Source organism: Mesoplodon mirus, assembly GCF_964341445.2.
Source record: "Mesoplodon mirus genome assembly, chromosome: 12".
In the NCBI taxonomy this organism is placed as follows: Eukaryota; Metazoa; Chordata; class Mammalia; order Artiodactyla; family Ziphiidae; genus Mesoplodon; species Mesoplodon mirus.
In genome coordinates, this window is record NC_138988.1 from 84,894,825 (window position 1) to 84,906,943 (window position 12,119).

General features: G+C 44.5%; 5 protein-coding genes across 5 annotated transcripts; 4 read left to right on the forward strand and 1 right to left on the reverse strand.

Moving 5' to 3' along the window:
* Window positions 1-424: 424 nt before the first annotated feature.
* On the forward strand, window positions 425-736 carry LOC309813581 (histone H4; the record flags this gene model as incomplete). Its single annotated transcript, XM_082638567.1, has 1 exon — window positions 425-736. One exon carries the CDS (start codon window positions 425-427, stop codon window positions 734-736), a length of 312 nt encoding a protein of 103 aa, XP_082494693.1.
* An 870-nt stretch (window positions 737-1,606) lies between these two features.
* LOC309813652 (histone H3.1) lies at window positions 1,607-2,017 on the forward strand (the record flags this gene model as incomplete). Its single annotated transcript, XM_082638714.1, has 1 exon — window positions 1,607-2,017. One exon carries the CDS (start codon window positions 1,607-1,609, stop codon window positions 2,015-2,017), a length of 411 nt encoding a protein of 136 aa, XP_082494840.1.
* Window positions 2,018-4,293: 2,276 nt separating this feature from the next.
* Window positions 4,294-5,115, forward strand: H1-5 (H1.5 linker histone, cluster member). The gene has a single exon (XM_082637347.1). The coding sequence runs from the start codon at window positions 4,407-4,409 to the stop codon at window positions 5,085-5,087; it is 681 nt and encodes a 226-aa protein (XP_082493473.1). The 5' UTR covers window positions 4,294-4,406; the 3' UTR covers window positions 5,088-5,115.
* Window positions 5,116-5,785: 670 nt separating this feature from the next.
* On the reverse strand, window positions 5,786-6,285 carry LOC309812943 (histone H2A type 1-like). Its single transcript, XM_082637348.1, has one exon. The coding sequence runs from the start codon at window positions 6,252-6,254 to the stop codon at window positions 5,862-5,864; it is 393 nt and encodes a 130-aa protein (XP_082493474.1). The 5' UTR covers window positions 6,255-6,285; the 3' UTR covers window positions 5,786-5,861.
* Window positions 6,286-6,327: 42 nt separating this feature from the next.
* Window positions 6,328-7,312, forward strand: LOC309812944 (histone H2B type 1-L). Its single transcript, XM_082637349.1, has one exon. It carries the CDS (start codon window positions 6,572-6,574, stop codon window positions 6,950-6,952), a length of 381 nt encoding a protein of 126 aa, XP_082493475.1. The 5' UTR covers window positions 6,328-6,571; the 3' UTR covers window positions 6,953-7,312.
* The last annotated feature ends 4,807 nt before the right edge of the window (window positions 7,313-12,119 follow it).

The window sequence follows — 12,119 nt, forward strand, 5'->3', positions numbered from 1 at the left end:
CACCTGGAAGCTATCTATAATCAGGCGGCCAGCCACGAGGTTTCACAAAAGCTCCCAAATGCCTACAATCATCGCTCTTGAGATGCGCCCTTCATTCCAGCAGTCACAAGTCGCTAAGAGATGGCAGAAAACAAAACAAAACGGACGGTAAGACCTGACCAAACCAAAAGAAAGGTCTTCCAGGGGCGGGCGAGCGCAACACAATGTAGAAGTTGGGCTGAGGGATTTTTATTAGGCACCGGGTCTGACCAAGTAGTTTAAGCACCGCCCTTTCCAGTTTGCTGAAACGTGGGCGGGGCTTCGGGGCTGGAACCTCCCTGAAGAGACGCAGCTGGCTTGAGGGGTTCCCAACCAGGTCCGATATACCACTATATAAAACACCGCCTTTGCGAATTGGAGCATTGTATTTGATCGAATTGGTGAGATGTCTGGGCGCGGTAAGGGTGGGAAGGGCCTGGGGAAAGGAGGTGCCAAGCGCCACCGCAAGGTTCTGCGTGATAACATCCAGGGGATTACCAAGCCTGCCATCCGACGCCTAGCTCGGCGTGGCGGGGTGAAACGCATCTCCGGCCTCATCTATGAGGAAACCCGTGGGGTGCTGAAGGTGTTCCTGGAGAACGTGATCCGGGACGCTGTCACCTACACCGAGCATGCCAAGCGCAAGACTGTCACAGCTATGGACGTGGTCTACGCGCTCAAGCGCCAGGGACGCACTCTGTACGGCTTTGGCGGCTAGAGTTGTTCCAAGGCATCATAATGTCGCTTAAAGGCCCTTTTTAGGGCCACCCACGAAATCTATTAAAGAGCTGTAGGCATTAAGGCGCATTTGAAGTATTTTGGAGTAGTTGTGTTGGGTTGGTGGTTTGGGGGGGGGGGCTAAAAGTTAGAAGTTTAAGTAACTTGCGTGTTGTCGCGGTCCCCAGCCCCTCGTCAGCCTTTCCACCTGCAGTGGCAAATTCTCTGATAACTGCTGAGTTGCCAGTTTTTACAGAAGTTTAGTGTAAGCTGGGCTCATTTAACCTATGTCGACTGCGCTCGCACTCCCACGTCAAGGGCAAAGTAATGATACAGTATGACGAGTAATGCCTAAAATACTATTATATCTTTTTTGCAGAAAAAGTTGGCCGACCCTCGTTTTAATAAGCTGAGAGGTTCTTAAGCACGCTGAAGTTTGAGACCACTGGCATAGAACATGGCTGGATTTCGACTTTCAATGCCTCCGTTTATCATAAGCTGGTTCCCTTTTATGTTATTCAGTAAACTATTTTTGTCAAGAACCCAATCATGACATCTTGTACTGTATTTAAAATAGTGCAAGGCACTTTGAGATTCTCTAGATAACACTTTAAGAATTTTGATGCATCCTGCAGTCTTTTAAAGCCAACAAGATATCTCCTCTGTATATTATCCTAATGACCGAAGTAGAAGCGGGAAAACGCTTCCTTTTCTTTGAGGAATAAGCCTAGAACCAATTCTGTGGGCGGGGAAGGACGGGACAGGCGAGGGAGGCATCAGTTTATTGTCCAATCAAGGCGCGAGGGTCCCTATATATATTGGGACGACTGGTTCCTCTTACTACTGTTAAAGTAATTCGCGCCGCTTATGCATGGCTCGCACTAAGCAGACCGCTCGCAAGTCCACTGGTGGCAAGGCGCCGCGCAAACAGCTGGCCACCAAGGCGGCCCGAAAGAGCGCGCCGGCCACGGGCGGCGTGAAGAAGCCGCACCGCTACCGGCCCGGCACGGTGGCCCTGCGCGAGATCCGCCGCTACCAGAAGTCCACGGAGCTGCTGATCCGGAAGCTCCCGTTCCAGCGGTTGGTGCGCGAGATCGCGCAGGACTTCAAGACCGACCTGCGCTTCCAGAGCTCGGCCGTGATGGCGCTGCAGGAGGCGTGCGAGGCCTACCTGGTGGGGCTCTTCGAGGACACCAACCTGTGTGCCATCCACGCCAAGCGCGTCACCATCATGCCCAAGGACATCCAGCTCGCCCGCCGCATTCGCGGGGAAAGGGCTTAAAACTTACACCGCCTTCTATTAATATACCTCATCCGAAAAGGCTCTTTTCAGAGCCCCTCAACTGTCACCAAAAAGGAACTGTTCATTCTAGAGGATACATTACCCCCAAAATAAAAATGGCAGGAGGGTTTTGATGAAATATCTGTTGTGGGCTCAATTGTTACTGTGCCACTTGAGTGCTGCATATTCGGGGATTAAGCTGCAGACGGAGGTTACTGTATTCTGTGCTAGTCAGCCTATTGAGCTGTTTCTGGGGAAGCGTACTTAAAGTGATAACAACCATTAAACCTTTGGCTACACGAAGCGACTGAAGAAAAACTGGCCCATACCTTGTGAAAGTTTATTGGTTTCTGTGGATAATTGTGTAAATGGCAAATGAAGGGTTTTTTTTTGTTTTTGCTAAGTACCCTAGCTCCTTGACTTCAGAAAATGCGCCTCTTGCCTTCCTGTTGCGGAAAGAAATAGTGGTCGAGGTTCAAGCCTCACAGCTGCCAATTACTACTAGCTGTATAGTCTTTGCCAAATTACTCATCTTCTGTCTGGGACTCACCTAGAACAGCTGTAAAATGTAGCAGACGAATTAGTTTGTAGGGCATGCTTAGACTAGTTCCTGACACTTAAATGCTCAATGAATGTTAGCTCTTTTTATTTATTGTGCTCCTCTCCTGTAAAGCATGACTTCCCCCAACCTTCTCCCCCAATTTTCTGAAAGTTTTGTGATTGAAAAAGTGGGAAATACTTAGTTGGAACATTTTCTTGTTAAGATCTTTTCTTTAGATCTTTATTTGCATAGTCCTGAAAGAGGCAGGTCTGTAGCAACGCACCATGAACTGTGTCTGTGAGAAGGAATACAAAACAGCAAAAGAGCCAAATAGTAAGTATTTTAGGTTTTGCAGGCAACATATAGTCTGTCACAGTTTTTTAAAAATACAATTTAAAAATAGAAAAACTCAGTTCGACGGCCATACAAAAATAGGCCACTGTCTAGATTTGGCCATAGTAGGCTATAGTTTCAACTCCAGGAGCTCCTGAAGAGATGAAGTGTATTGGCCTACAGTTTTTCACAGGGGAGAATTGACTGTTGATTGCATGAGAGATCCTAATCATCACCCCATCCAGGCACAAAATCCTGTCCATGCCTCCCCCTCCCACCTCCCAATAAATAGGAAACTTCATCCTCCATTCCACTTCCTGGTCATTGCCTCAGTTCCCTTGGATGTTAATGTTTTCCTGAATTCTCTTAAACTTCTATAACCTCCAGCCCCTTAAGAGCCAGTCCACACTTATAGTCAGTGGCCAATTATTTCACTGGAAGATACAGGTCTATCTTCACTTAAACACACAAAAATATCCACAGTGATGTCCTACAAAAGAAGGTGTTTTGACCGTGTAATTTGTTAAATGTTGATGGAGGTAAGGACTTTGAGAGCATTGGGAAAAGCACCGTGAAAGAGGGACAAAGTCCCACGCCATCTAAACAGTTTGCGCTTTCGAGGGCTACTGGAAGACCTTGAATAATTTTTAGCAGGTTTCAGGGTTTTTTTCTAAAATACATTATCGGGGTTAAGCATTTTTCTTTGTTCTTATTTTATTGGATTCGCTTAGGAATTAAAGATAGAAAGCATCTCAATCAAAAACAAACCAAATTTGTTTGAATGCAGGTCATTGGATCCTGTAGCCAAAGCAATTTCTATTCCTTCTGGAAGAAGTCACTTTGGCAACAGAACTTTTCCTAGCGGCAAAAATCCCATTCTCTAAAGACAGTGGCACGTGGAAACTCCTTGGGAGGCAGAACCGGTTTTTAAAGTAAGATGTATATGGTTAATTTGGGGCTGTAGGCAACCAGCTGTCCTGCGCCTGTGTTACTTGCCGCAGTTTGAAACAAAGTTTATGGCAAAACCACGGAACCTAGTGTCTTTCCTCTTGCAAAAATCAAAGGCCGAACTTAGGGACAAAGCCTTTGAAAAAACGTTCACTTGGTACTTAGTAAAAATTTATTACAACATGCAACTAACTAGCCCGATGCCTTACGCCCGATGCACACATATGAAAAGCTGAAGGGATTTTTAAAAATATCTTTCATTAATTGAGCGTGATTCATAAAAACACAAACAAGTATGTGAACATGGAGGCTGTTTTCCTCCTTTGGAGCTTCAAAGAGTCAAATTCTGTACCACTGTTTTTAGCATTTAATCAAATTTTGGGACTAACAAACACAATTTGGGAGTCCAACCACGAAAGCCGGCTGCCTGAGGGCGGTGGATCGGACGCTCCACCAATCACAGGGCAGCACCGGCTTATATAAGCCCCGGGCCCGAGCAAGGTAGCATTGCAAAACTTGCTCTTTGGGTTTTGAATCTCTCTTCTTCTAGCAGTTTCTTCCATCGCCATGTCGGAAACCGCTCCTGCTGAGACGGCTGCCCCGGCGCCGGTGGAGAAATCTCCTGCCAAGAAGAAGTCTACTAAGAAATCCGCGAGCGGTGGCGCGGCTAAGCGCAAGGCGACCGGGCCCCCAGTTTCCGAGCTGATCACTAAGGCTGTGGCTGCCTCCAAAGAGCGCAATGGCCTTTCTTTGGCAGCGCTCAAGAAGACGCTAGCAGCTGGCGGCTACGACGTGGAGAAGAACAACAGTCGAATCAAGCTGGGTCTCAAGAGCCTGGTGAGCAAGGGTACCCTTGTGCAGACCAAGGGCACGGGTGCTTCCGGCTCCTTTAAGCTCAATAGGAAGGCGCCCACCGGGGAAGCCAAGCCGAAGGCCAAGAAGGCGGGGGCTGTTAAGGCGAAAAAACCCGCAGGGGCCACCCCTAAGAAGCCCAAGAAGGCTGTGGGAGCGAAGAAGGCGGTGAAGAAGACTCCCAAGAAGGCGAAGAAGCCCGCAGCCGCTGGCGTCAAAAAGGTGGCCAAAAGTCCCAAGAAGACCAAAGCCGCGGCAAAGCCGAAGAAGGCTGCTAAGAGCCCCGCTAAGCCTAAGGCAGTGAAGCCAAAAGCGGCGAAACCCAAAGCTGCCAAGCCCAAGGCGGCAAAACCCAAAGCTGCAAAGGCAAAGAAGGCGGCTCCCAAAAAGAAGTAGAAAGTTGGCGCTTAAGAAGCAAAACCCCAAAGGCTCTTTTCAGAGCCACCCAGAGATCTCTGAAAACAGCTGTGCACTGAGTAACGTATATATTTTATTCTCGGCTGGTCGCCAAGAAAAATTGCCCTCTACTTCCACTAAATGTTTTCACCTTTCCTCCTGCTTGGAACTCAAAGCGAAAAACATGATATTCCTTTTAAAATACAACAAAGTTAGAAATTTGACCTGGATCCAGTAACCTGCAAAATTGTCCACAAACATCTTAAATGTGAGTTGCTGACCATTTTCAGATATTTTGGTTCCTGGGTGTTTCGCTACAAGGAACTTTTAAAAAGCCCGCGTCACGTTCAGATAGGTCAATTGTTTCTGTTCAAATGGTAGACGTTTTTATGCCGGTTTATGCCCCACCTAATTCACTGCACATTGTTTTAAGCTCAACAAAAGATTTCCTGGACATCTATTTTAAATTTGATATTGCAGGAATCAAGGCACAGAGCTTAACTTTAGCACTGGCAGAGGCCGAGTAATTTTACATCTTGACACTGCACTTACTTCCTTACCAAAGCTCTTGATTTCTTCCTGACATTCCGAGGACATGACTAGGAGTCCGAAAAATGGCTCAAACTGCTTGCCAAATTACTACATGAAGTAATTTCTTTTCCCCAGGCAATTATGACAATGGAATTAAGTGAAACTACTGTCCCAGCTCCTCCGCAGAAAAAGTAGGTGGCTCTGAAAAGAGCCTTTGGTTTCGAAGGCGTTGCTCTTGAGGCCTTACTTGCCCTTGGCCTTGTGGTGGCTCTCGGTCTTCTTGGGCAACAGTACAGCCTGGATGTTGGGCAGGACGCCGCCCTGAGCGATGGTGACTTTGCCTAGCAGCTTGTTGAGCTCCTCGTCGTTGCGGATGGCCAGCTGCAGGTGGCGCGGGATGATGCGCGTCTTCTTGTTATCGCGGGCCGCGTTGCCCGCCAGCTCCAGGATCTCGGCCGTCAGGTACTCCAGCACCGCCGCCAGGTACACCGGCGCGCCGGCCCCGACCCGCTCGGCGTAGTTGCCCTTTCGGAGCAGGCGGTGCACTCGGCCCACGGGGAACTGGAGCCCGGCGCGAGAAGAGCGAGTCTTGGCCTTGGCACGAACTTTGCCTCCTTGCTTACCACGTCCAGACATAATGCAATATTTTAAAGCCTACACCAGAAGCAACTAAGGGGAAGGGAGAAAATCTCATGTTTTATAGCTGCAGCTGGGCGCGAAAAAGAAGCTATTCCATTGGGTAAAGTAGTAATTCCGTTTTAAAAGAGACGTGTCGGTCCTTTAAATGCGCGTTCTGATTGGACAAGATTTTAATGACGTCATTACCAGTATTCGCCAATCAGACATAGAACTTTACTAAGTCTCATTTGAATATGCAGTTGTAAGCGAGTCGGACTCGCCTCGCCCGTTGCTCACTCTTTGTTTCTCGAGGATTTTGTTAACGCCACTTCACCATGCCTGAGCTTGCTAAGTCCGCTCCTGCCCCGAAGAAAGGCTCCAAGAAGGCGGTGACCAAGGCTCAGAAGAAAGACGGCAAGAAGCGCAAGCGCAGCCGCAAGGAGAGCTACTCCGTGTACGTGTACAAAGTGCTGAAGCAGGTCCACCCGGACACCGGCATCTCGTCCAAGGCCATGGGCATCATGAACTCGTTCGTTAACGACATCTTCGAGCGCATTGCGGGCGAGGCGTCTCGCCTGGCTCATTACAACAAGCGCTCGACCATCACCTCCAGGGAGATCCAGACGGCCGTACGCCTGCTGCTGCCCGGCGAGCTGGCCAAGCACGCCGTGTCTGAGGGCACCAAGGCTGTCACCAAGTACACCAGCTCCAAGTGAGCCACTGGCTGCAAAACAGTTGATCAGGTTCCGTCATATCCAAAGGCTCTTTTCAGAGCCATCCACGCTTTCCAAAGAGAACTGGCACTTAGTTTAAACAGCTTTAGAGGTAGACAAAAGCAATATTAATCTGAAGCCTTTAGTAAATGCTGCTTAATTTGTGAAACAAATTATATTTTGGGTTTGTGGCATTTCAAATAAGATGATCTGATAACAAGTTGTACATGTTACAGCCATCATCCAAAACGAATTTTATTGTGCTTATTTCACTTACCGTCCAGCTCAGCTTTACTCTGAGGATCAATCTTTGAGTAAGTTAGTGGCTAGCGAATTTCAAATGCTCTTTTTTTTTTTCCTTTTTTTTTTTTTTTTTTGCGGTATGCGGGCCTCTCACTGTTGTGGCCTCTCCCGTTGCGGAGCACAGGCTCCGGACGCGCAGGCTCAGCGGCCATGGCTCACGGGCCCAGCCGCTCCGCGGCATGTGGGATCCTCCCGGACCGGGGCAAGAACCCGTGCCCCCTGCGTCGGCAGGCGGACTCTCAACCACTGCGCCACCAGGGAAGGGAAGGGAAGGGAAGGGAAGCCCCCTCAAATGCTCTTTAACTGAACGTTTACTTATCTTACATCATTTTTCAGCAGTCGTACACTTGCCATTCCATGCCCTGACCCTCACCATGCTTTGTAAATATCACCCCAAAAAAGGAATTAAAGGAAAACAAGCAGGTTGTGTCCCCTTTAGATTTTTCAAGTAATTTGATCCTGCTGCATTCTTGAGTTTTAATGTGTCACCCCTTTTGGGAATGGCATTTCTGTTCACTATTATTTTTACATGGTCAAAATTTTAATTGGGAAAAAGAATTTATAGAGTATCCGTTTCTTTTCTGAATCAGCTCCACATTTCATCTCACTCTGTTTTCTCTTTACCTTTTTTCCCCTTGTAATAAGGGAGAAACTCTAAATGAAAAGGCAGTCTTTGAGACCTGAAGGGTGGCATTTTTCTCCAAGGGAGAAGCGCAATCTCCCAGTGTTTAGGCCCGTATTTCAGAGCTAATTAGGCATTCTCAAGAATCAGTGTGGAAATATAAGTCCCAAGCATGCTACAGACTATCAGATATTAAGATAGTAAAAGCCAACATCTTTACTGTTTTTCTAGATATTATTCAATCTTTTCCCATTAAAGGACAGGAGGCCTTGGGCTTCTGGGAATAGAAAGCACAAAATTGGGGCTGAACTTATGAGCTCAGGAACAAAGGAGAGTTAAGCCAAAACTGTAGACAAAAGCCAGTGATTGCCTTCCCTGTAGCCTCAAAAAGTCACTAGAAACATGCAGAATATTTATGGAGTTTAATATTAGTTCATTTCTTTACTACATCAATTAACATTGAATATGAAATTAGAATTGTTATTGATGCAGTGAAGACATGACTAATATTAGGCCTAGAAAGATACAGTTATTTCCTGAAATGCACCATATAGCCGTTCTCCATTCTGTTTCTGTTAAGTCCCAGTTCCTCTATCATCTAAATCCTGTCTGTCCTGCAAAGCCAATCTCAAATCTAATCGCCTCTCTGATTATTCCAACTTGCATTGTTTTACCTTCTTGAAGTTTCTCCAGAGTTTTTTTCCTTTTTATTTCAACCTCTCCCACACACATACACCCTGTCTATATGCAAGCCGGGACCTCCCAGTCTTTCCTATATCTTTATGCCTTTATCTCCATTAGACCTAGGAAGTGTGATTTATTTCTAGAGTATTCTTTCAGTATTTAGCATTTTATTTTACAATATTTTTTTGAGGGGGGGGTGGGCCGTGCCATGGCCTGTGGGATCTAGATATCCAACCACTACATTGGAAGCACAGAGTCTTAACCACTGGACCACCAGATAATTCCCTTATAATTCATTTTTAATCAACATTACCTGTGTCCACTGTTATGATTGGCCTATGGGACCTACACTTGAAATTAGGAGACCAATTCCTAAAACATTTGCCACTTATTTTAAGAGGCCAAGATTTTGGCTTCTCTGAAACAGTTTCCCTATCAGTAAACTGGGCATAACAGCAATTCCTAGTCACATGACTATTGTGAGGATCAGTGAGACTGCTTTGTGAATGTCTAAGAATTATTATGCACATATTTTGTATATATTAAAAAGGAATCTTATACATCTATTTGGCATTTGAAAGGCTTAAGGTCACCTTCATTTATCAAACTGAATCTCAAAGTTCAGCCCGTACAGTGTTTTCTAGTTCATTTTTTCTTTCAATAAATATTTGTTGAGCACATATTATGTCCCATAAACTCTTCTAGGTGCCAGAAATATATCAATGAACTAAACAGAAAGGAAGTCATGCACACATAGAGTTTATTTTCTAATGTGGGAACAGACACGCACATAACAAAAACAACAACAAAAAAAGAGTGTCAGAAGATAATGAACATTAAACATTTGGGAGGAAAACAAAGCAGAAAAGAAGATAAAGAATGGTTTTGTATCTTCCATTTTAAATAACATAATCACAGACTGCTCATCAAGAAGGTGAAATTTTAACAAAGATGAAGAGACGAGGGAGTGGGGAAGATCCTTCTAGGCAGAAGGAAGCAGGAACAAGAGACCCCGAATGTATATGTGGGATAAGGGGGAAATACCCAGTGTTAGACAAGGGACAGCAGGTGGCCAATGTGACTGGGTCTGAGGTGGCAAAATAGCTGGAGGTGGGAAACGGTGCTGGGAACGGGGCCTTCCAGAATGTGTAGGACCGTATATGACAGTATAATGGCTTTGGATTTCATTCTTATGTTTCAAATTCTTAGTAGCTGCAGAAAGCTGTGGGTTTTGGGTGATCAGCTGTGACTCATTTTGACCCCTGATCCTGGACTTCAAAAGGACAATGGGCATGGTGCTCTGTGTGGAAGTGTCTTTACTTCTTTGCTGAAACCTCTCAGAGAGGTTAGAGAGAAGGACTACCAGGCCAAGTCAGGGCATCAGGGACCCCGGAGAAGTACCAAACCCTTCCTTACAGATATAGGAACTCCAGGCCTTTTACTCCCAACAGTTACTTTTTGTTCCAGAATAGTCCTCTTCTCCAAAGCCTCCTGAACTGAGGAAATTCCTCTGGAAGAATCACTGATTTTGAATCTGTTTCCAGTTGGGGGTCACCAGGGACCACACAAACAAGAGCCACTGACAAATAAGGCTCTTTCAAACATCAAACCCATACCCATCATTTAATACATGTGTCCACTCCTGAATCTTAACCTTTCTCCAACTTCTTTAGTTTTTTCTGGCCTTATTTCCACCCTTGTCTCAAGCCAAGAGAGCAAAATCTCTCATATTTCTTCTCATGGTACATTATCCACGTAACTAGGTAATAATCAAAGGGCCACTCTCACTTTTACGTTCCTAGTTTCTCACTCCTCTTGTGTCCAGTGGTTCCCAATTTTAATCATGCATCAAACTTGCTGGTAGAACTTTGAAAAAATATATTACTTCAGAGCTTTGCCCCTAGAGATTCTGATTCAATTTATCAGAGGAGGGGCCTGGACATCTGGGGTATTTGAAATTCCCCAGCTAATGCTGATGGCTATGAGGATTGAGAGGCACACTCTTCTGTACCAACTGTGGGAAGTAGCCTCTAAGATGGCACTCAGTGACCCCTACCTTCTAATACTGGTGCCCTTCCCACATTGCTCCAGCGTTATGGTCAACAGGATATGACAGAAGTAATGGTATGTCACTTTCAAGATTCGATAAGAGACTTCCATCTTGATCACTCCCACTCTCTTGGATCACTTGTTCCAGAGGAAGGAAGCCAGTCCTTGTCTTGAGTAACCTTATAGAGATATCCACATGGTGAGGTACTGAGGCCTCCAGCCAACAGCATTATAAACAAGCTTTTCCTTGGACTTCAGAAGCTCCAGTCCCAGTCAAGTCTTTAGAATCTAAAGTTTAGATGACCTGATTGCAGCTTTGTGAGAGATCTTGAATCGGACTACCACCAAAGCTGCTCCCAGATTCCTGACCCTAAGAAACTCTATGAGGTAATAAATGTTTGCTGTTTTAAGCTGTTCAATTTTGGAATAATGTGTTACCCAACATATTTAGTTAATAAGATACCAACTGAAACCTTAATGATCCTTTCAAGGTCAAATCTTGTTATACCTCTTCCAAGAAACTTTCCCAGATTGCCACATTCCAGAATAATATTATTCCCTCCAAGTTCCTACAGCAGTTAATATTAAATACAGTTTAATGTAATAATAATAAATATTAATTATATTACATTTTATATATACAATTATATATAAGTAGTGTTATATTAATGCTATAATATATAATTTATATATTTATATAACATATATAGATCTATAATTTATATAGAAGTATAAATATAACAATAGTGCCATTTTGCCATTTACTGGTTTATGACATTGCTTATTTTATTCAGTATTGTTCAAACTTCAGTTATTTGAGTTCCACTTTTATGATTTTTTCTTTTTTCTGTATCAGGGTGCAATCCATACTATTGTTTACTTAATATTAAGAAAACAAAATTCTTTAGGGGAATTCCCTGGCAGTCCAGTGGTTAGGACTCTGCACTTGCACTGCTGTGGGCCCAGGTTCGATCCCAGGTCGGGGAACTAAGATCCTGTAAGCAGGGCTGCTCAGCCAAAAAAGAAAAAAAAAAAAATGAAATCAATGTATTTTAAAAGATAACCATAGTGGAAAATTCCTGCCTCTGACCATGAACAGAATACAACTATAAAACAATATGTAAATATATGTATATATTATTCAATTTCAGTTAAATGCTATTTGCTGTCTACTACTTTTAGTCTGAAACTTGTTCTTTGTTATGAAGTTGAAAGACTGGGGAAGGGGGCAAGGATTAACAAGTGTTTGCAAGGTCTTAAAGATCTGCTAGCACCAAATTAATGCTTTCCCAGTTACTTAATCAGAAAGATTTAGAGAGAGTAGGAAAGAGAATGATATTTTCACTCTGTTTCAACATTTTAAACACCAAAGTCCACATACTATTTATGATAATTTTCCATGCCCCCAGTGATACTCAGTACAGATCTGAGAAAATACTGGTTAATTAATGTACTATTTAATTGAGCCACTATTATATGTCTTACTCAGGAAATATAAAGCTATATGACCCA